Source organism: Protopterus annectens, chromosome 6.part0, assembly GCF_019279795.1.
Source record: "Protopterus annectens isolate FY-2018-M chromosome 6.part0, PAN1.0, whole genome shotgun sequence".
NCBI lineage: Eukaryota > Metazoa > Chordata > Ceratodontiformes > Protopteridae > Protopterus > Protopterus annectens.
In genome coordinates, this window is record NC_056737.1 from 1,898,018,375 (window position 1) to 1,898,042,552 (window position 24,178).

Genomic DNA, 24,178 nt, shown 5'->3' on the forward strand with positions numbered 1-24,178 from the left:
ATGAACACACACACAGACATACATGCATACTCACATGAGCAAAACAGAGTATATAGGGTCTATATTAGAACACCGAACATTCAAAATGTCGAGTGTTCTAATATCGAACCCTATGAATCGAAAATTTAAAACATCAAGCATTCAGAACAGCAAATTTTTTACATACACACAACACAAGCACACCAAACAAACAGCAATCTGCACACATACCCCTAAACTCTTACACCTAACCCTACACTAAACTATACATACACCACTAACTATCCACTTACCTTAACCCAAACCCTAACCCTAAGGTCCATCACTATCACACAGTCACCTCACCCGCGCCCTAACCCTAACTCACCTACCTTGCCCTAACCCTCACGTCCACACAATCGCACACTTACCTGGCCCATGCCCTAACCCTAACTCACCTACCCCGTCCTAACCCTCACGTCCACACAATCGCACACTTACCTGAACTTGACCCGTAACTTTCCACCACAGCGCTGAAAATACCGAAGCAACAGAAATGGACAACCAAATTCTTTCCCTAGGAAATAATTTGGTTTTCTGTTTCTAAGATATTTTCAGCGTTCGCTGAAAACGGGTCAATATTAGAAAACTTGAAATTTTGAACGTTCGGTGTTCTAATATAGACCCATATGTATATGTTTTTATCTAGTATTAATTATACTGCTAATACTAACAAGATTCAAACCATTTATAACTTGATTTGGAAGCATTTAAAACTAGACCTAGGTTTCTCCAGTTTTAAATATCGTATAGTCCATTCTTATAGTTGTAAAGGACATATACATGAAAAGCTAAAATGAGAAATGCTGCACATTGCTGTATTCTGTTTTGAAAATCTTTATTCTGCTATGTTGTGTTATATGTTAAAAGCTATAATGAAAAATTTGTCTACATCCCTTAGTTAACTTATTGTAAGAAGACTTTTTCAGAGCATGACAGAGCACACCACAGATTTTATGCTTTTTTAAGCTCATTGTTTTCAGCTCTCTGCTGCTTCTCCTATGGCCACCATCAAATAGGAATGCCTCTTTCTGATGCTGTCAAACATAGCTTGTTTGAAATTTGTCTCATTCAATCTGCCCTCCTGTAATGAGGCCTGGGGTCTGTGGGAGCACATCATCTGCTTACCTCAACTCAAGGACTCAAGCAGCTACTTAAACAGTTATAGTAACTCCTTAAACTGTTGTTTATTTTGAGATAAAATATTAGTGTGTGTAGAACTATGTTAATCAAAATATTCCCACCATTTCTCTGTTATTTCTAATTAACTTTCTCATATGCATAATTTGTAATACCTTCTAAATTTTCAGCTGTTGGTATGTTGCCAGTGTTTGAACTATCTTGTAGCAAGTTGGTGGTATATTTTACCAAATTACCCATAAGTGTGTATACAGTACGTGAGTAAATGAGTGTATGCATCTTGGAATGGACCGACATCCCATCCAGAATTAGTTTTCTGCTTTATATCTGTTGTTTATCAGGCTAGGCTCAGGATCACTTGTGTAAATCTAAAAGGAGAAAGCTTATCTGAACATAAACTAAAAGAACACATTCTGCTATTTTCTCTTCTGATTCTCACAGCTGAGAATCAAATATGAAATTCCACTATTGTGATAAACACTAAGATAAGTAGAGAAGATACTGGCCAGCCTGTGCATGAATACACAAAATGTTTACTTGGCTTTACTGCTGGCAGGAAAGCAGCTTGAAGCACATGATCTGGTGGATTTGAAAGACAGGAAGGGATAGGCAGAATATTACAGAGGTAAAAAAATGTATATATTTTTAACATTTTTCGCTATCCATCCTTGTTTATATAAATGTTTTAATCTCATATTTCCTGAGATAATTCTTTGTATAGTTCATTTAAAACTAGACCCACTTCAGTTTGGTTTCATCAAGGGTAGGTCATGCATACTCAACCTGGTGGATTCTTTAAGAAGGTCATCTATTAATGGATGTGGGCAAAATGGTTCACACTGCCTACCTTGAGTGAACAAGACATTTGACACAATACCCCACTCAATCATTGTTGACAAACTCAAAAGGTTAGGTTCAAACCCTTATGTCACCCAGTGGATAGCCATCTTGCTCACAGACAGGAGCCAGGAAGTTAGAAATGGGGAGTCCATCTCTTCAAAGAGGCCAGTCATAAGCAGAATCCCCAAGGGATCAGTCCTGGAATGCTCATTTTTGGCATTTACTTCTCTGAAGTCAAGGCTTATGTCAGTGACCTCTGGCTGACTAAATTTTTAGATGACTGGAAATTAGGTGCTGTCGATCCTCCACCTACACAAATGTTCTACAGGAAAGGGTGGCACAGACAAATAACCAGGCAGAGCCACAGACTAAAACTAAATGCCAAAAAATGCATAATAGCATCCTTTGGAAAGTCATCCACCCCTGGTAACCATCATATTGACAAAACATCCCTATGAGCTGATGCTGTAGTCATAGACTTGGGGACAAACATATACAGTAATCTAGCCTTTGAACATCACGTCTACAGTAGTGAGGAATTCATTCTATGTTGTGTAACTTATAAACAAAGGTATGACATCTAAGTCCATTTAAGTCATTGTTCTGGTGTATTCAGCATTCATCAGACCTATTATTGAGTACAATGCCCCATTTGGTATATACTTAACCAGGCATATCTAGCAATTGGAATGTCCATAGAGGTTTCTCACTAAATGAATACATGATGTAAGTAACATGTCCTGTGCAGGCCACCTCAAGACCCTATCCTTGTAAGCTGCCTCCTGCAGGCTGTTGAGGGGAGATCTATGTATGGCATACAAGGGATTGTCAGACCCCATTCTGATGGACCTCCTGCATCTGCAAAACAAACAGCAGCAGAATTACCCATTCTAAATACTTAAAACTTCTTTGTGATATAAATAGGACCTGTTGGAGAAACGGGTATGTATCCCAGAGACTACCCCTTCTCTGCAACAGGCTCCCCATCCATGTGAAGCAGAGTTCCTCCATAACCCAATTCAAGTGTAACTTGGACAATTGAATGGGGAACAGGAAATTCATCCCTGGTTTGTCACTTATGTCTCTAATGGGATCAGGCAGCCTGTATATGATTCATTTTCCTGGCCTTAGCTTGTAAATGTTTCATCTCCCACGCCCCTACTTACACTTATCAAGGGTATCAGAACTTGCCAGAGATTTGGGATGCATGGCTAGGCTTAAAAAGCCTTTGTGGTTGTTAGTCTAGAAAACACCTATGGCCCTATAGCTTATTAGTTTAAGCAGATGGTTATGTATTTTTTGTTTAACAGGTGGGTAGACTGATACTGAGATTCCTTGAAGCTATGACCCTGGCCCAATGGCACCAAGAAATAAGAGCAATTTTATATATAGTTTAAAAACATTGTCTTATATGCAGTGCATTCAACAACAACTACAAGAGAAACACAAAACAAAGAGTAGGGTATAGCAAGCAGTAGCACATATAGTACTCACACTAAATATTTTAGCTGATTAAGATTATTGAAGAATGTCTTCCTAGCTGTAATAAACCAACAGTATTTACAGGTATAACAAATCATATTACTCAAAAGCTAGAAAAACTACCTAATGGCTAACTGGTCTTTTCCTGTCATAACAGGAGACCAAAATAAAATGCATCATACACTTATACTGTCTGAAGATTTACACACTATACTTAAATTTCAGCCCTAACCCCATTCCCACAACTCATTTTTCACTCACTCAGTCCTAACACTCCTACCTATAGTAACAGAGTTAAACTTTCTTCTCATTTCTATTATGTATGCAGTTTTTCTCTAATGTGTGACAGAATTATATTTTAAGAAACCTCATTTACCTAACTGAGACCTGCTTTCACTGAACTTGAAAAAAAATATTCTGTTCAGTACCAAAAGTTTAAATACCTATACATTTACATGGCAATAACTTCATTATATACTGGTCATTTATCATCTTTAAATGCCTACACACACACACACACACACACACATATTCTAATAATAGAGATTACTGATGTGTACCTGTATAATCATATCCAGAGCTTTTATCCCTTGGTCTCCAGTGAAAAGGGATGATAGTTTTGCTCAGGTCAAACATCCTAGCAACTAACTAAGTAAATAAATAAGAATAAGATAGAGTCTGTCATATATTCCTGATAAAGCTGCTGGTTAAGTAGGATTTCCAGGTTATCTACTGGGTAAGGAAATGAAAAAAATTGTACTGGTTTGGCTACCCTTATGTGCAGTCTTGGTTTTTGTTTCCATTCTCATGGACAGTAGTGTTAATGTAAAAATTGCAGACAGAAAATCAAACTACATTAAGTTACCTATAATAGACCAAAATGTTGAAATAAGAAATTAAAGTGTCAAACTGAAACATTTTAAAGATGGTTCACAACTTTCTTGTGGACACACTGCTATAAATGTACATTACTATTGGTTTTCAGCTTTAAAAACATGTTCCATACTAATACTGTAGTACATATAGGTTCATAGGTTCATAGGTAAGTACTAGGCTATCTGCCCAAGGGCATTTATAAGCCTAGCCAGAGTGTGTTGGCTTTCGCCACCCCCTTAGATTAGTTCCCTATGCCTCTGACCAGCAGGGCCATTAGTTCCCTGCGCCTCTGTCCAGCACAGCCACTGCAGTGATCCCCGGGGTAAATTTTCTGTTTCCCATCCACCCATCAAGGTTTCTCTTGAAGAGTGCTAGTGAGGGGCTCTGCCTGATGTATAGTGGAATCTTGTTCCAAAACATGGGGAGTCTCTGGGTCAGGAATTTATCCCTCCAGCACGTCCTATTTATCGTTGTGGTAAGATTTATATCCCTAGAGCATGTGGATCTCAAGGATTTGTTTTTTTTTTTTTTTTAGGTGGAGCATATCCATCAATTCTGGGTTGGACATGGCCTTGTATGTCAAGCAGAGATCACCTCTGAGTAAGCGGTATGCAACCGAGTACAGCTGGAGTTTCTTTAGTTGGGCTGCATAGGTCCTCTGTTTAAGGCCAGTAATCCTCCTGGTGAGGTACGTTTGTGGTCTTTCCAGCTGTTGCAGTTGTCTCGTAAGGTACATCCCAAATGGGGCGTTGTATTCTATAATGGGTCTAATAAGTGATGAGTAGAGAGGCACGATAACCTCCTTTGTTCTGGATGTGAACCCTTTTGAGATTAGGTGGGCCACGTAGAAGGATTTTCCAACCACTCTGGCAATATGATTATCAAAGCAGAGATTGCTATCTACTTGGGTCCCCAGATCCCGTATTACTTTTTCTGTATTTAGGGGACTACCACCTATGTGGTAGTTTGTGGGTACTTTGTTTTTTCCAAAGGAGATGACTATGCATTTTTTGGCATTTTTGGGGTTGGAGGTTCATAGGTTCATAGGTTCATACTAGGCTATCTGCCCTAGGGCATTTATAAGCCTAGCCAGAATGTGTTTGGCTTTTGCCACCCATTTTAAATTTATTTTGCTATGCCCTTTTTCGAGGTTAGTATACTGTGCCTCTGTCTAACAGTGACACAGAAGTGATACCCGGGGTAAACCTACGATCTCCCATCCACTCATCAAGATTCCTCTTGAAGAGAGTCAATGAGGGACTCTGCCTAACCTGGACTGGGATTTTATTCCAGAGTGAAGGGTGCCTCTGGGTTATGAATCTGTCCCTCCAGCATGTCCTATTTATTTCAGTGCTGAGGTTCAAGTCTCTCGAACGCGTAGCTCGATGGGATTTGGATTTTCTGAGGTGCAGCATGTCCATTAATTCCGGGTTGGACATAGCTTCATACGTCAGGCACAGATTGCCTCTGAACAGGCGGTATGCCACTGAGTAGAGCTGGAGTTTCTTTAACCAGGCAGCATATGGCATCTGTTTGAGCCCCTTGATCCTCTTGGTGAGGTACTTTTGGAGTCTTTCCAGTTGCTGCAGGTGTCTGGTAAGGTACAGCCCAAAAGGGGCATTGTACTCAATTATGGGCCTGATGAGGGATGAGTAAAGAGGCATGATGACCTCCCCTGATCTTGATGTGAATCCCTTCATGATTAGATGGGCTATATAAAATGTTTTTCTAACCACTTTGGCCACGTGGTTGTCAAATGAGAGATTGCTATCAACTTGGGTCCCCAGGTCCCTAATTACTTCTTCTGTACTTAATGGATTACCACCTATGTGATAATTTGTCGGCACTTTGTTTTTGCCAAAGGGGATGACTATACACTTTTTGGCATTTAGCTTGAGGCCATGGCTCTGGCACCAGTTGTCTGTTTCTATGAGGCCCTTTTGGAGGATGCTTGTGTCGGCTGGAGAGTCGATTATGGCGCCCAGTTTGCAGTCATCTGCGAACTTGGTCAGCCACAGTCCTTCCATGTTGGCCTGTACCTCCGAGAAATATATACCGAATAAGAGAGGTCCCAGGACTGAGCCTCATGGGACACCACTTGTAACTGGTTTGGAGTCTGACATGGCTCCAGAAATTCTAACCATGTGGGTTCTGTCCTTGAGCCAGTTTGCAATCCATCTAGTGACATAGGGGTTTATATTTAAGCTGGTGAGCTTATCTATAATGCCCGAGTGGGGTACTGTATCGAAGGCTTTTGCGAGGTCCAGGTAGGCTGTGTGGACCACCTTCCCCTCTTCAATGGCCTTGGTGACTGTTTCAAAGAAATCAACCAGGTTTATAGAGGCAGGATCTGCCCTTAACAAAGCCGAACTGGGTAGGATCCAGTGTCTGTAGGTTCCCAATATCTTTATTTATGAGGTCCATGATGATCCTTTCCATAGCTTTGCAGACCAAGCTAGTCAGGCTTATGGGGCGATAGTTTCCAGGATCCGTTGAGGCACCACCTTTATGGAGAGGGACCACTGTTGCTGTACGCCACTCTTTGGGCACATATCCTGTAGTAAGGCTGAGATTGAACAGTAGTTTTATGTTTGGGTTTAGCTCTTCTTGGAGTTCATGTAGGATGCAGCCCGGGACACCGTCTGGTCCCATTGATGCTGTGTTTTTTGCTTTGGAGAGGGCAGCTCTTACCTGAGCATCTGAGATGTCAGGGGCAGCACTCTGCTGGGATAGATATTTGCCCTTTGGTGGGGAGAAGTTTGTGCTGAACCTGTCAGCTAGGATGTTGGCAATGTCTGTGGGTTTGGTGTATTTTTTGTCATTTTGGACAAATTCTGAGCATATCTGGGAATTACCACCCAGGTTCCTAACGTAACTAAAGAAAGCCTTGTGATTATCCTTAGTGTCCTGTGCAATTTTTCTCTCGAAGCTGGCCTTAGACAATTTTATGAGTGCCCGTAGTTTTTTGCTAATACTGATCAGTGATGCCTTCCCTTTTTGGGATTTTGCTCTATCATTTAGTACTTCCTCCTTCTATTGTATAGTTTGTTTATGGCTAAGGTGCACCAGACAGGACGTCTGCCTTTGGAGGATTGGGGTTTGGTTTTATTTGGGATCGCATGATCCATGCATTCCTGAAGGTGTTCATAGAATGCGTTTATAAAGGATTCTGTGGTCTGGGCCGTATTTTCCACAGGCCCAGGGGCTTTAAAGGATTCTGCCTCGGTTTTGAGGAGTGTGAAATTTGCTTTAGAGAAGTTTTTCACTGTGGTTTTCTGGGCAGGGGGTGGGGTCAGGATGTGAATATCCAGTGAGATTAGTTTATGGTCTGATCTTGCCAGTGAGGGATACACTTCTGGTCTGGAGCATAGAGTCCCCATGTTGGTGATGATCAGGTCCAGTATGTTTTCCCCTCTTGTGGGAGTGGTAACAAGTTGTTCCATAGCATTTGAGTTTATAAATTCTAGGGACCTTTGGGCTAGGGTGTTGGAGCTAGAGTAATGCTCCCAGTCTATGTTTGGGTAGTTGAAGTCACCCAATATAATGGTGTTTGGACAGTCCTTCATATTTTCCAGTGTTCTCAGGAAAGCCGAGTGGGGTTCCTGGGTTTGGGAGTGTGGTCTGTAGCAGGCTATAAACTGGAAGGCAGTTTTACCCACTGTTAGTTGCACATGGATAGTCTCTGATGCTTCGTGCTTTGCCACCAACCTGGAGGTGTGGGTATCTTTGATGGAATTTGAATATCTTTGGCGGAATGTGAATATCCAGAGTGATTAGTCTATGGTCTGATCTAACCAGCGAGGGGTTGATGTCAGGTGTGGAACACTGGTCACCCATGTTGGTGATGACCAGGTCCAATATGTTGCTCCCTCTGTTGGGGGTGTTGACCAGTTGATCCAGGGCGTTCAAGTTTATAAATACTAGGAAGCATTGGGCAAGGAAGCTAGTACTTGAGTAGTTCTCCCAATTAATGTTTGGGTAGTTGAAATCACCCAGTATCAGGGTGTTTGGTGGAACCTTCATATTTCCCAGTGTCTCCAGAAATACGGAATGAAGGTCCTGGGTCATGGTGGGTAATCTGTAGCAAGCTACAATTTGGATTGCAGTTTTGCCCGTTGTTAGTTGCACTTGGATGATTTCTGATGCATCGTGTTGTGCCACTAAGCTGGAGGTGTGAGTATCCTTGATGAATATAGATACACCCCCACCTTTTGTTTTTCAGTCCGGGTTCTGTGGCCGAAAGGTATGGTATGAGTTATAGCCTGGTAGTGCTGGGGTGCTCTCTGGACCCTTAAACCAGGTTTCTGTTATTGCACAGATATCTATGTTCTCCATACTGAGGAGTGCCTCGAGTGCATGCATTTTGAGGTTTAGACTTCTGGCATTGAGTAGCATTACCCTCAGTTTTTGGTTACTTGTGCTATTTACAGTGGTGGGTTTGTCTTTTGAGCCTTGCCTAAAAAAGGCACTATGGGGGCGGCAAGAGCCTTTGCCAGTATTCGAAAGCCTAAGGGTGACAGCTGCAAGCCAGCTCTTGCTTGTTGAGCATGTCATCCCAGGCAGACAGATACTGGATCCCCTTTGAATGACACCCGAAACTTAGCCAATTGTTGAAGTTGATCATTTTTTCTTTATACTGTGGCATCATTCTTGGTGAGGGCAGAATGCTACTCAGGGCCAGGGTCATACCTGCCTGGGCTAAATGATCAGAGAGCTCTTCCATGTCTCTTTTCATGTAGTCCAGGGAGGTACGTCTCAGGTAATTCACACCAACATGGACAATGACAGAGTCATATTTGTACTTGTTCTGGAGTGACCTGAGTGCTTGTGTTATGTGGCTGATCCTGGCTCCCGACAGGCAGCTAACTGTAACCTTCTCCTTATCCAGCCTAGTTAGTGGGACATCAGCGTGCCTGACTATAGAGTCGCCTATTACTAGTGTGTTGGGTATGTTATTTTGCCTTAAGGGCTGTGATTGCATGGCACACTGATTATGTGAAGTATGTGTCTCATGGTTGGTGATGGGTTGTGGAGGTTGCTTGGATATAAGACAAAGATGGATAATAATTAGCATTCACAGTTCCAGATATGATGTATTTATTCTTATACCAAACATATAGCAAGGTTACATACATTGAGACAGTTTAGAAAGATGGACTTGCATCTGAATACTTATTAGCCATCATTATCTGTGTCATTTTTCAAGACGAGACTAAAAATTTAACACTGGGATAACTGCAGTCATTGGGTTCCATTGCCCACATTGAAAACACCACACACAAGATGCCAGCAATAAACCCTGTGACACCAACACAGAAAAATGTTTTTTTGTAACACAAAATCCACCTAGGATGCTTGTGATCATTTTTATACAGATAATTTTATTTTTTGTTTAAGATTTAAATTTCTCTAGCATGGTCTGGGACAATGATTTATGGTTGTCAAGAAAAAAAAAATCCATTTCAAAAAATGAAATCTATGATTTATAACCAATTTTCTTATGTGCAGTTTCCAGACTTTACTATTACATATATATATATATATATATATATATATATATATATATATATATATATATATATATAAATTTAGCTAACAGTATTATAAGTACTAAATATGTGAAGAAATATGGGCTGTGGTAAATCTATCCCAAAATGCTAAATTCCATGAAAAGACCGTTTTTCCAGACAGGCAGTTCCATTTCGCAATGTACCAGTATTTTGCCCTTAAAATTGAATATCAAGGCTCCTGTGCACGATGTTTTAATTTGGTTAGAAACTGTTTGGATTGGATGACATATTTCTGTCCATAAGCAGTTTTAAGCAAATGTCTAAAAGTACTAATTTTCCCCTTTTTTTTGTGGTGGTGGTGGTGGTGGTGGGTGGGGGGGGGGTGCATAACATCATGAATGTGGACTGTTTCGGTATTGGAAAGGTGACATTTTCACGGAAGTTGACGTTTTAGGTCAAAACATACATTCCCGGCAAACTATTTTTTTTAGCTCTATTGCTTATAACACTGCATGTTTGGTTTGCTGAATGGGTGTGCATCGATAATCTGTTTTCATTTTGCATTCAAATATGCACAAAACATATAATAAAAATCACCGTGTGATGACTGCAACTTGCTCAACTAGGTATGATTCCCAGATTTCAAATCCGTACCTCTCAACCACTGAGCATTAAAAATAATAGCACTGAGATTTAAAAATCATAACATAGGGCCAGCAATAGAAAATCGTTATACATACTAGACCCTACATAGGGGCACTGCGTCTTTGTATAGGCTTAGTTTATATATATGATAAAGTATGCAACCATAAATAGGTTTAACTTTAAGAAGGCCATCATAATTCTGTGATGAGCAAGGCTAAATCTGTGGGCCAAAATCATAGCTCTGTACCTAAATCAGAACAGAACCAACCAGATAAGGTGTTCCCGATCTTGTTTCCCAGGGTAGAGTACTGGTCGCCATGGGTCTTTTTCAGGCTCACCTTGGAAGTGGAATCTGATTAAGTGATTTGCTCAAAGTCACACAGGTAATGGAGACTGAGAGAATCAAACCTTGCGCCACTAGGAAAACAAGAAACAACTAATTAATAGCTCCTTAACCATCTAAACCAACCACCGGCCCAGGCGTTACATAATAAAATCGTTATTTTTACATCCAGCGAAGAAAGCTAAAGTTCTGAATTGTTGATAAAAGTTTTTTTTTTCTGTGTACAAGATTTGATTCCTGCTACCTTTAGGGTTTCCACCTTTTCAAATGGTCAAAGTGGGACATTTTTGGTACAAACATCAGATTTTACAAGCTGACACATCCCCATGGTCAGTACAAAGATTAGAACTTAACGTTTTGCCTAAATAAAAGCTTATTCTTGTAGCATTTTAGTTGCTTATTCTGTTTCTTATAGCATTTAGGCATTTTAGATAAAGAATAACTGTTTTATGCAACTATTACATAAAATATAACAGGACATTTGCCATTTTTACAATATTTTGTCAGGACACAACTGCCCAAAGAGGGACTGTCCCTCGTAAAGTGGGACAGGTGGTAACCCTAGCTACCTTCATTTTGCTAGTGTATGACTCTGAGCAAGTCACTTAAACAGCAAGTGCTCCCGAGTCGCCACTGAAAAGTAACAATTTATCCATTGAGCTTGCCCAGTCAACGAATGAATAATAAAAAATTGGTTCCTTTGATTATTATCCCGTTACCTAATCACGATCTTTGGATTTTTGATGTTCAGATCCAAGCCATTAAAATAAGGATGTAGCCCCTTTAGCTGTTGTTAAAGGTGATTAATGTTACCTTAGTTGCACTAATATTTCATTTTCTAATAAATCGCTGAGGGTTGCAGTAGGTGATATCAGACAACAGACTTTCATACTTCTAATTGTTCATAAAATGGCATGTTGATGCAACCCTGTTGTGTTTTGCGGGGTATATACATATTCTAACTTTATATTCCATTATGGCATTTCTTTCACAGTTAGTTAATGCGCGATGTGCCTTCCACATTGAATAATTTAAATAGGTTCTGTAATCCACAAAAAAAGAAGAAAGGTCTAGCCAACAACATATAATATATATATATATATATATATATATATATGTGTGTGTGTGTGTGTGTGTGTGTGTGTGTGTGTGTGTGTGTGAAAAATTGTGGAGTGACTACTAGCTTTTACACGATTAGCATATTTCTGATATCCTTTTACTATAAAACAGTCCAGTCAGACTCAAGGAATCCGTGGTATATGGATGTTATAACTGAACTTCCACAGCGTGCAGAAGAGTTTCTAAATGAATTTTTGGCTATAAACAAAATACTCTATCCATTCCAAAACACCGAGTCAGGTAACGGAACTTTCAAAATAATCTGTATCAGCAAATAACTGAACAATGGCTACAGGTGAGTGGATGGATCAGCACTGCTTCGTGTCTCTCACTGTTCCTGATTTTCGCAGAATGTTCAGATTTTCGCACAATATTGTCTGTCTGTTCCTCATAAAATTTGTGGTTTTCTGGCAAATCACTGAGGGTTGAAGTCACTAAATATTGACTCAATAATGATATACATTTTAGTTTCAGAATTCATATTCTTCAAAAAATGCACACTAACACAAATCCTGTTGTTCTAGTAACTTTCTGAGTTTATTAAATCAATATTTAACAACTTTCCTTATTTTTGCCCCCCCCCCATTATTTTAGGCTTTGCCCAGATTTCTTCTGCTAAGAGGCTGGGGAGTATGCTGGTAATAAATAAACTACTACTCAACTGTCTCTGATTTCGCAGAATGTCTCTGATTATTTTTCGTAAAATGTGTGGCTTTGACAAAATTTTGAAAATTGATGTCACTAATAAAGACAGACATCTGAGTTTCAGACTTCGTGTATTTCAGAAAATGCATGCTAAATGAAACTCCGCTACTGGAGTCTTAAGTATTTAACATTTTTTGGCGGTATCCGTAAATCTTGAACTAAGAGGGCTATCAATAATGTAAATAAATTAAACGAGACACGGTGTTAAAGGAGTATTTGTCAAACACAAGTGCAAGAATTTAAAAATCCCTTTTTTAAATGTATAGACAGAAACAGACACCCCATAAATATATTTCTTTATGAAAATTAAGATAACGAATTGCTGAAACGTTTGGTAATCAAAAATAAATTATGTCTAAATAGTATATTGGTTAACTTCTCTGTATTTATAACTTTGATCGCTTACAACCTTTAGAAGTCTAAAAATTAAAAAAAAAAAGTAGCAATGGGCGCCTGCTTTCCATTCCTCTTCAGCAAAATTGATGTCGCCTGCACCATAGCAGAAGATGATGCAAACATTATGGACATTTACGGTTAGGGTGAATTATTTTTCCTATAAATGTTCAGAGGATGAAATGCATAATAATAAGTATAACAGGGCAAATACGATTTAGGTCCATAGCAATGGAATATATACGTGTGTGTGTGTGTGTGTGTGTGTGTGTGTGTGTGTGACACACACACACACTATAAGTAATTTTTGGATTTCAGAAGTATTTTCACTTAATTGCACTTACAAGTACAAAGGATTGCCATTATTCTGGATCTTGTATTGGGAACACCCGCTAAGGAGACTAAAGAGTCAAATAACGCTGACTGTTATTAAAACAATGCAAATAAATAGAGCTGCACCCTTTACTACTCCTTTTATCTTATCGGACCCATACAGTGAGTGAAATAAAAGCAATCGGAGAAGAATACCAGTAGTAATAAGGAACAGTTGCAGTCCTTAGACTATTAGGTGGACTGGCTTGATACTGCAGCAGTTTTAAAAAAAACTCATCAAAAAGTTCACCATCCAGTTTTGTATCAGGAAATAATTTAGACAACTCAGTTTACCAAAATAAAAAATATATACTCGTTTTGACTTTCTATTACTTTTCTTCCACTTCATAGTGCCATGCCAGTACGTAGTTGTTTTCATGTTAACATGGTTGCTTCTGCGTTCATTTTATTTCTAAACAAAAAAACTTGTGTTGCTCGAACATATATTCAATAATATATTTTTTTATTGTAGCAAACCAAACTACAAATACACATTTCAAATATGAACTAAGAATGTTTGGGATATATTTGAGTTTTTTTAACAGACTTAGAATTAAATATTTCAAATATAAATTAAGAATGTTTATAGAGACATACACATATACGAAACGAATACGCACTTCTGCACAAATGCGAGATACAAAATTAACTGGATGCAACTTCCCTTTACAACTGTGCACGGTACTTTGTCTGTTGAAAAGCTACTAATATTACTGAGCTTAAGTTATAAACCCATACCTTTCTGCACTCCAGGTCCAAAGGAACCCCAAGTCTGAGGTTTGCTTTCCTTTAGCAGCGTATCACTCACTGGGTCTGAAAAAAAAAGAGTCAAAATTAAAAGGTAGATCGGTAAGATAGCTTTACACAAAATGAAACACATACTGCATTCAAATACTAGTGTTTTTTAAAAGTTTTTAAATACTGGGCAGGGGTAACTTTATGAAATAAAAATAAACTGTCGTCATCTGTTGATATCTGTATCAAAGATGACAAAAAATGTTTAAATCCCTCTGCAGTGCATAACTTGTTTTGTCTTGTTTTGCTCCTCTTACTTGTTTCACAGATTTTTGAGCTTCCTACTGGGTTCCAGAATATTGCTTTTTTATCCAGGAAGCGCGTTCAGGAAAAAGGAAATCCTATTTCCGACAGAGCTGAGATGGGCTTTTATATATAAATAAATAGGCAGTATATGTACACAAAAACCTATTTGAGCGCCGTGGGAGAAACGGATATTAGAAAGAAGGCTGGCTTTGGCTGATTATGCTCTAAATTATTGTACCCTCTCCATCAACCTTAAATATTATAAACACCTGTAAAAGGAAGGAAGCTTAAGAGGAAGCCACGCAAAAGTATACATATACCTGGTAAGTACATGGTAAGGAACAGGCGTACTTCACAGTTCTTCTTCTTCTCTCAGCTCTTTGCAGACTTAAAAGCCACGGAATTACATTTGTGCTTTTTATTATTATTATTATTTATTATTCAACTTTATCAGACAAGTGTGATATGAAAGAAATGGAAGGGCGGGAGGAGGGGGCTATAGCTAGCAGATTGGTAAAAGTCTCCCAGCAACCTGCTGAAATATATCATATCTTGGACCAGATCTGCAATTTCCTTTTTCAAAGGCAAAGAGTTTTTAATTAAAAGTGGCAATTCTGCACTTTGTCATCATCATCCCCGGTTGCCTTCTGTCCCTTTCTCGCACAGCAATAAAAAAATCCAATAGCGGCCCCTTATCAATTCCTCATCAAAGCTTAATAAAAAGTTTCCAAGTAAAGATCCATGTTTCTATGGAGAGATGGAAGGGGACAGTCTGTTAAAAGCTTTATGTTGGCTAATTTTTTTACGCTTTCTTTAACTCTTTGCAAACAAGCCTTGCGTGTCCAGAGAACAGACACCCTAGCTAAAATGTTGACTTAACATTTTAATTTACACTTGGGTGGTTGTAAGAAAACATATTAAAATGAAAATGTCTCGTACGTTTGACTAAAGTTACACTCATAAAATAATAAACTTTAATGAAATGTTGCATATTAGTGCAAACAAAAGCGATTTTAAAGCATTTATGACCAAACTGCATCCAAGTGCACGCTGCCCGTAAAAAAAGCTTGAAATAAGGTTATACCCGAACTTCAGATATCCTGATACAAGCAACTGCCACCATCCAGGTGTATATCTCTTATTTTATTTTATCATGCCGCTGTACTATAGTCAGCGAAGTAGACACTAACAATGTTCATTTTATCATGGAGAGCTACTATGTATAAAAATTGGTAAAAAAAATGGTAACTACTTTGTAAAAAAAAATGAAGGGCACAAAAGGGTCTTTTGACGAAAATCTGGAAAATATTAACTGCACAGAAATGTATTCTGTAAATATGGTTTTAAAATAAATGTGTCTGTTTCATTTTATTTCTAATTTACTGTTTATTATTTGATTTTCATTTTTTATGTATTTCTTGTTAAAATGCAAACGGGTGCCGCCATCTGTGACTGTAAATAGATGCTTGATAAACTGACAAAATTTCAAGCTGTCACAAGTGCTGATTAAAACATACACAAATATACAGTCGGAAGATTTACTTGATCGGTTTATGGTAGTATAAGCCATATTTACCCCACCAAACATTGTAAGTTTCTGTGGGTGGCTGTAAGGCTAGATTTTGAATATCAGACTGGGTTCATGCCGCTGCAATGAATTGCTCCAATGAGATGTAACATTACACACATCACCTACACCAATAATGTGATATTTAGATGTGCACTGTATATGCATGATAAAAATGTATTTTTAAATGCACAGAAAGAGAGTGATCATTTTTGAGCCTCAAGATACAACCTTTTGATGCTAATCCTATTCTAAAATGCACTTTGCTGTGAAATATATATATATATATATATATATATATATATATATATATATATATATATATATATATATTCATACACATATATATATATATATATATATATATATATATATATATATATATATATATATATATATATATATATATATATAGATACATACATACATATACATATATATATATATATATATGTATGCACACACACACACACACACACACACACACACACACACACACACACACACACACACACACACACACACACACACACACACACACACATACACACACACACGTTGGTGTCAAGTATGCACTATCCAAAAACCTACTTAAACTGTTCAGTCTTAGCCTGTCCACAGGGTTTGTGCTGATGTCTGGAGAATAGCTGCTGTGGCTACCTTAAAAAAGGGTGCTACAGACCCAGGTAATTATACACACAACATCTTCACCGACCTTATATGCAAACTTATAGAAAGATTCATAGCAGAACTCATTTACATATACAGATTGATTAATCTTGACTCGAATCATTTCATTTTGGTGGAGGGCAGATCATGTGTCTTATACCTAGTAAATTTCTTTGAAAAGGTTACAGAAGCTGTCAACAGTGGTTACACAGTTCACACTGCATATCTCAACCTGGTCAAAGCTATTGATAATATATCCCACACGTGCATTTCTGAAAAGTTAGACAAATTTATTGTTAACCTCGTAATTGACTATTACATTGCAAATTGGGTATCTGACACATCTCTAGTTACAGATACCTGGTGTACCAAAAATCTCAAGCTAATTGCAAAAGCCCAGCATAAAAGCTAATCCTAACTAATATGTTATAAATGGCCCTCCCCTTCAGACAGGCATGATCATAAGAGACGGGTACTTATGTGGATAACTGTCTTTCATTTCATCATCATGTTTTCACTATAGTTTGGAAGTTTTTCTATTTGACCCAGTTCATTTCCAACTTAATGTCGTCTAGACACTAACAAGTCATCGTACTGTTTTTCTCCCTTCCCACATCGGTTCATAGGTTCATAAGTAGGTACTAGACTATTGGCCCTAGGGCCTATACAAGCCTAGCCAAAAAGGTACCCTGACTTTCGCCACCCAAGAAAATTATTTTCCTGTGCCCCTGTCAAGCAGAACCACAGAAGTGATCTCTGGGGTGAATTTCCTATTATCCATCCAATCATTAAGATTTTTCTTAAAGAGTGCTAATGAGGAGCTCTGTTTGACATAGATAGGTAGTCTGTTCCAGAGTATGGGAAGTCTCTGGGACAGGAATCTATCCCTCCAGCATGTTCTGTTTATTGTGGTGACAAGGTTTAGGTCCTTAGAGTGTGTAGCTCGGAGGGATTTGAATTTCTTTAAGTGGAGCATGTCCAACAGCTCTGGGTTTGACATAGCTTCATATGTTAGTCAGAGATCGCCTCTGAGTAGGCAATATGCGATGGAGTAAAGCTGGAGTGTTTTGAGTTGGTTTGTGTAGGGCATTTGTTTGAGGCCAGTAATCCCCTTTGTGAGGTATTTCTGTGGCCTTTCCAGTTGTTGTAGATGTCTTGTGAGGTACATACCAAAGGGGACGTTGTACTCTATAATGGGTCTAATGAATGATGAGTAGAGGGGAACAATGGCCTCCTTTTTTCTGGATGAGAAACCTTTTGTGATGAGGTGTGCCACATAGAATGATTTCCTGACAACTGTGGCGACGTGATTATCAAAGGAGAGACTACTGTCCACCTGTGTCCCAAGGTCTCTTATCACACTTTCAGTGTTAAGTAGACTACCGCCTATGTGGTAGTTCATGGGTACAGAGTTTTTACCAAAGGGGATCACAATGCACTTTTTGGCATTGAGCTTGAGACCATGGATTTGACACCAGGCATCTGTCTCAGTGAGGCCCTTTTGTAGGATGTCCACATCATTAGGAGTTTCAATTATGGCTCCTAGTTTGCAGTCATCTGTGAATTTAGTTAGCCAAAGACCTTCTGTGTTAGCCTGTACTTCAGAGAAGTAGATACCAAACAGGAGAGGACCCAGGACTTAACCCTGTGTTACTCCACTTGTCACTGGTCTGAAGTCTGATTTAGAGTCTGCTGCTTTCACAATGTGGGTTCTGTCAGTAAGCCAGTTGGCAACCCATCTAGTGACATAGGGATTTATACCTAGTTTAGTGAGTTTATCTATAATTCCAGAGTGGGGGATGGTGTCGAATGCCTTGGCGAGATTGAGATAGGCTGTGTGAACCACCTTACCCTCATCTCTGGCTTTGGTGACTGCTTCAAAAAAGTCTATCAGGTTTAGAAGCCATAATCTGCCTTTTACAAACCTGAACTATGTGGGGTCTAGAGTTTGGAGATCTCCAATGTCTTTGTTTATGAGTTCCATGATGATACGTTTTATGGCCTTGCAGACCAGGCTCATCAGGCTAATGGGGTGGTAGCTCCTGGGTTCTGTTGTGACCCCCCCCCCTTTGTGGAGTGGGATAACCGTCACAGTTCGCCATTCAATGGGCACAAAGCCTGAGGTGAGGCTATCATTGAACATGGTACTTAGGTGGGGTGCCAGTTCATTCTATAGTTCATGTGGAAAGCAGCCTGGGATGTTGTCAGGTCCCACGGATGCTGTGTTCTTGGCTTTGGAGAGTGAGTTTTTTACCTGTGCAGCCATGATTACAGGAACTTTGCATTCTTCCAGTATAAAGATGGGCCCTTTAGGGGGTGATGTGGGGGGTAAAGTTAGCACTGAACCTATCTGTCAGGATGCTGGCAATATCACTTGGTTCTGTATATTTAGTGTCGTGCTGTAACTCAGAGCAGATCTGAGTGTTGCCATTGAGATTCTTGACATAGCTATAGAATGCTTTGTGGTTGTCTTTAGAATCAGTGACAATTTTGTTTTCATAACTAGCTTTGGAGGATTTTATGAGGGATCTCAGCTTCTTACTGAGACTGACCAGGGAGTTCCTCCAATCATGGGATTTTACTCTTTTTTGCACCAGTTTCTTTCTTCTGTTGTAGAGTTTGTTTATGGCAGAAAACTGCCAGATTGGCTTTCTTTTTTTGGAGGATAGCATCTTGGTTCTGTTAGGGATAGCACGATCCATGCACTTGTGTAAGTGCTTATAAAGTGCATTTGTGTAGGATTCAGCAGTCGTACCTCTATTGTCCATCTGCATGGGTGCCGTGAAGTTTGCCACTTCTGTCTTAAGAAGCGTGAAGTTAGGCCTATCACCAAATACAGTGGCCCCTTTGGTACATGCAAGCATATTTCCTGGGTTGAAAATGCCCCAAAGATTTCTAACCAAGAAAATTAAAAAACTTTAAATATTTCAAAATATCCTGATATATTAGCATTGCTCTCTTTACACTCAGTAGCCTACCAGCTTGTCTGAGGTGACCTGGCATGAAATACCCAGTTCTATATGACGTCTATTTCTTTGCAAAACCAGAATCTTTGCAAACATCCAAAGTGGGGCCTAAATGTACACCATAAACAAGACTCACTGAAGGGATAGTTTCTTAATGCAATGTATTCTTAACTTATGGAATAAGGTACTATTTTGTCTACCTTCAAGGCTAGCCCTGATTACTGGATGTGGAGACACAAGTTTACACCAGGGTTATCATGTATGGCCCTGCTCATTTTGGAAGGTGGGCACTATTAAGTGCTCAAAGTGGGTGGCAATACCTTCTAAGTGTGTCTGCTTAAAGATGCATTTTGTTAGCCATCTTAATGTCCATGTGATTACTGGCCTATTCTCATTCTTCTGTTTCTTATGTCTTTAACTACATATGATTCATTTGTAGTTTAATGTGGAATACACTGAACATATTTGATGTTGAATTCATAACTCTGGGCCTTGGCTTACTTACTCTATTTTGCTAAATACTAAATACTAAATGCTAATATTTCTGCTGTGTGCATTGAAGGCACTGAAAGTAACTGTACATCACATGTGTACCTGTAATTGCAATATGTGATTGTTCCTTTGGGTAATCATTACATCTTATGCATGTCATCCTCTGCTTAACTGGATGTGAGTAGTATACTAGGTCCATTAGTCAAACTGCATATCCGTCTCTTCTGGGTATGATTCTGAATCCAGACTAGAGTAAGGAAATCATATGAGGCACTCCAAATAATTAAATATATGTGCTGTGTACATGTGATACTTGGTGGTTTTTGAGCAAAATATAAGGTGCGTATATGTGACAACAGGTGTTATTAGTGAAGAAGGGGGCATAGCATGAAGCCTAACATGGAGAGATACTTTTTATATGCTCCTTCTTGATCCCATTGTAATTCCATTTAAAGTATGTTAAATACAGCCTGTGGGTTTTGAAAATCTAAAATGGAGAACGCTAAACAGCACTGAAATCCTAATAAACTGGAGGAGGATCCCCCTAGTAGAGAGCTAAGAGACAACAGGCTTAAAATGTTGGAGGCAGCATCTCTAGAAACAAAAGCCCCCCCTAAGGAAACAACAAGTGAAACTGACTTCCAGAGAGACTGAAATGGTGGATATGCGGATCACAGTACAGAAACAAAAGGAGTGCACTGACGAGCAGAACTGGCTGACATTGCAAATAAAGGAAGATCTTTCCAATTTCAGGCTGAAGCTTGATAATGTGGACAATGGAGAGAAGAGAGGAAACATGAGACTGCCTGACATATAGGAGAAAATACAAGAGAAGGAGCTGTTTAGTTTCATACAATGCAAACTGCTGCCTGCTGCTAATGCTCCAGTCTTCCTCAGCTGGGAGATGGATTGCATACATCAATTAGGGGATGTTTATACTGACTTCTAAACCAAGACAAGTTATTTACAGGGTCTGCTCTTATACAAAAAGTGTTAACTGTTGAAAAATGCCCATCTAGTGCATGGCATTAAAATGAATAGCATAACAGTTTGTGTTTACTAAGACTTTTCCAAAGATAACTTTTATTGTAGAAGAGCTTACTTAGTAGTTATATAAAAGCTCAAAATGTGGTGATCTCATGGGTGACCTATTTGGCAATCTTAATCTTGGTAGTTGGTGAGCTGCAAAAGCTCTTCCATACTGTGGAGAATTCATGGCCAGTGGTCCTTATGGCTAAAGAAGCCCCACAAAATTCTTTTAGGTGAATGCAGAAGTTGCATGTGATGATGCAGTGACCCAGGGTTATAAGATGCCTATTGATGACATGGAATGGTTAGTAAATTGAAGGGATCATCATGGCGTGGAAACTTGGAAGTGTTATCTTCTGTGAAAAAATGCAAGGTGGATCATGTAGCAGAGATCCCACAAAGGGAGCATATCAAAATGCCAGAGGGGACTAGAATGGAGAAAATGGCTGATTAGGATGTGATGCCACCTTTATCAGTAAAAGAACACCTCAAATCAACTAGTAGATATGACAGAAGTCTGTAATGTTTAAGAAGATATGAAGCTCCTGCTTTATCATGGGACATATCACCTAACCTATTTCCTTTCCAAGTCTTTTCTCCTATCTCAAGATTTACTGAATATTGACCCACTTTAGAAACTAATGTATGTATTGTACATTACACTCTGTTTAATTGTGCTTTGCACTGTGCTTGTTCACTAGACCATATCTATGCAGTTTTCTAGGTAATTAGTCTGAAGTACTATGTTATTACTTACATTTCTGTATTTTATGTTTGTGATATGTTTTGTATTTCATCTGTACTGTGCCTGAAATTAGTCAATATTGATCAATGCACTACCCCACTAAACAAATATATACTTACATAAATAAATAAATAAATAAACAAGATATAGGAGGAAAAAAGTTCTGTTTTGAGAAAGGAAGGTGGTTGCTCAAGCCAAGCCAATGGACCTACTAGTGGTCAAAGATATGGATGATATGACAGGCAAGACATGGTTCAAAGGGAAGAAACACAGGCACCAAGGAAAGGGTTTGCCATGTTAAAGCATCTGCAGAAAATGTTGTAGAGCACAATAAGTGTTTCCTTTTTTGCTGGCCTTAATACTCAACAAACTGGGGGAAAATTAAGGAATTTTGGCAATCTGTTGTGATATGTGACCATTACAGATGTGACAATCATTATTTGATGCAAGTTAAGTATTGTTAAGAGATACCTTGTTTGTTTGCTAAATATACTTTGTACAATAGGTAGAAACTGAAAGTATGTGGGAAATGAACTGCACCTTTGAAATAGCCAAACATAGGCTATTGGTGTTAGTCACAATTGTTTAAGGCTACCATAAATGGATGTAAGGTGCTCTCTTCACAACTGTGGATATAGGGCATGGCATTACCCTTTTGCTCTTTTGGTCAGGAAGATATGTTGAAAGTGTTTATTCAAAATGTTTAAAGACAGAGGCTGACTAATGACTTTGGGCATGACAGGATATAACATAATTTATTGTCACTGGTAGCTTTTTGTTTCATATTTGTGAGATGTTTGCCAATAGAAAAAGTCTAATCACTATCGATCCTGACTAGATGGGATATCTCCGGGAGGGCAGATAAACTGGCATAATAGTTCGTGTTTATGATACATCTTCTAATGAGGTTACCATTATTACATATTTTGCATTATTTAGCTCATTATCCTTCTCTCTCATGCATAGGGTTATCTTTATTAATTTTTTTAACTTTTCTTTAGCTAACATTATCTATATGTATGCAGTTGCAAGTCCTTTAATGGTTTTGATTGTCCGAGAGATTCGTTAAAGATGTGTTAGGTCACACTGAGCTGATCGAGGGAAGGACACTGAGGAAACTCGGAGCTATAATATATAACATTAAGTATCCTGTTTTTTGTTTATTTTGTTCTTTATTTCTTTGTTATTTATAGCACTTTGTGTATTGTGTATTTTCTAGCTAGTTTCACTGTGTGTGAGGTATTAACTGGAAATTGTCCACATTTATTAAGCATCTGTTGGGTTGTTTGTTTCTGATAACTTGTTGCAGTTAAACTCTTTTTTCTAGAGGCTCCTTTAGCTGTTTAAAACTTTCATTTAAAGGCTCACTGCTGCTTTTCAGCTGTGAGAAACATTTCTGCAGTTTGTTCTAAATAGTGGGGATATTTGTAGCATTTCCATATTCAGGCTTGTATTTGCGCCTAGTGTTTGTGGAGGCTGTGTGTCTGAGCACATATTCAGGGACATCTTGGTTTAGCCAAAGCCATCAGGCATTTCAGTGAGAGAGAATTGTTTGAGGTCATTGGCTGACTGAGGTCACCTGGACTACAGCTTAGACTAAGCACCTCATTGGTTCTTTTGAGATTTCTTTCTTAAAAGCTGTCTCAGGTTTTAACTTTCTGTTACCTAAGAAGTTCATTTGTGAGTGTTCTGCTATTTCACACTGAGCTGATCAAAGGAAGAACACTGAGGAATCTCGGAGCTATAATATATAACATTAAGTATCCTGTTTTTTGTTTATTTTGTTCTTTATTTCTTTGTTATTTATAGCACTTTGTGTACTGTGTATTTTTCTATCTAGTTTCACTTTGTGTGAGGTATTAACTGGAAATTGTCCACTGTTATTAAACTTCTGTTGGGTTTTTGTTTCTGATAATTTGTTGCAGTTAAACTCTTTTTTTCTAGAGGCTCCTTTAGCTGTTTAAAACTTTCATTTAAAGGCTCACTGCTGCTTTTCAGCTGTGAGAAACATTTCTGCAGTTTGTTCTAAGTAGTGGGGATATTTGTAGCATTTCCATATTCAGGCTTGTATTTGGGCCTAGTGTTTGTGGAGGCTGTGTGTCTGAGCACATATTCAGGGACATCTTGGTTTAGCCAAACCCATCAGGCATTTCAGTGAGAGAGAATTGTTTGAGGTCATTGGCTGACTGAGGTCACCTGGACTACAGCTTAGACTAAGCACCTCAT

The 24,178-nt window shown here is 38.7% G+C and overlaps 1 protein-coding gene across 2 annotated transcripts in view; it reads right to left on the minus strand.

The window, feature by feature from the left end:
• The window catches only part of FEV (FEV transcription factor, ETS family member), a 97,796-nt gene extending 82,926 nt beyond the window's left edge, over positions 1-14,870 (minus strand). Inside the window, exons 1-2 of one of the 2 annotated variants that reach the window (XM_044075219.1) lie at positions 14,805-14,870; positions 14,182-14,256 (exon numbers count right to left, since the gene is read on the minus strand). In XM_044075219.1, the coding sequence (XP_043931154.1) occupies positions 14,182-14,256; positions 14,805-14,817 (88 nt within the window). In that variant the 5' untranslated portion in view covers positions 14,818-14,870. Of the gene's footprint in view, positions 1-14,181; positions 14,419-14,804 lie in introns of those variants that run through there. The other variant, XM_044075218.1, reaches the window with a different exon arrangement.
• Between the last annotated feature and the right edge of the window lie 9,308 nt (positions 14,871-24,178).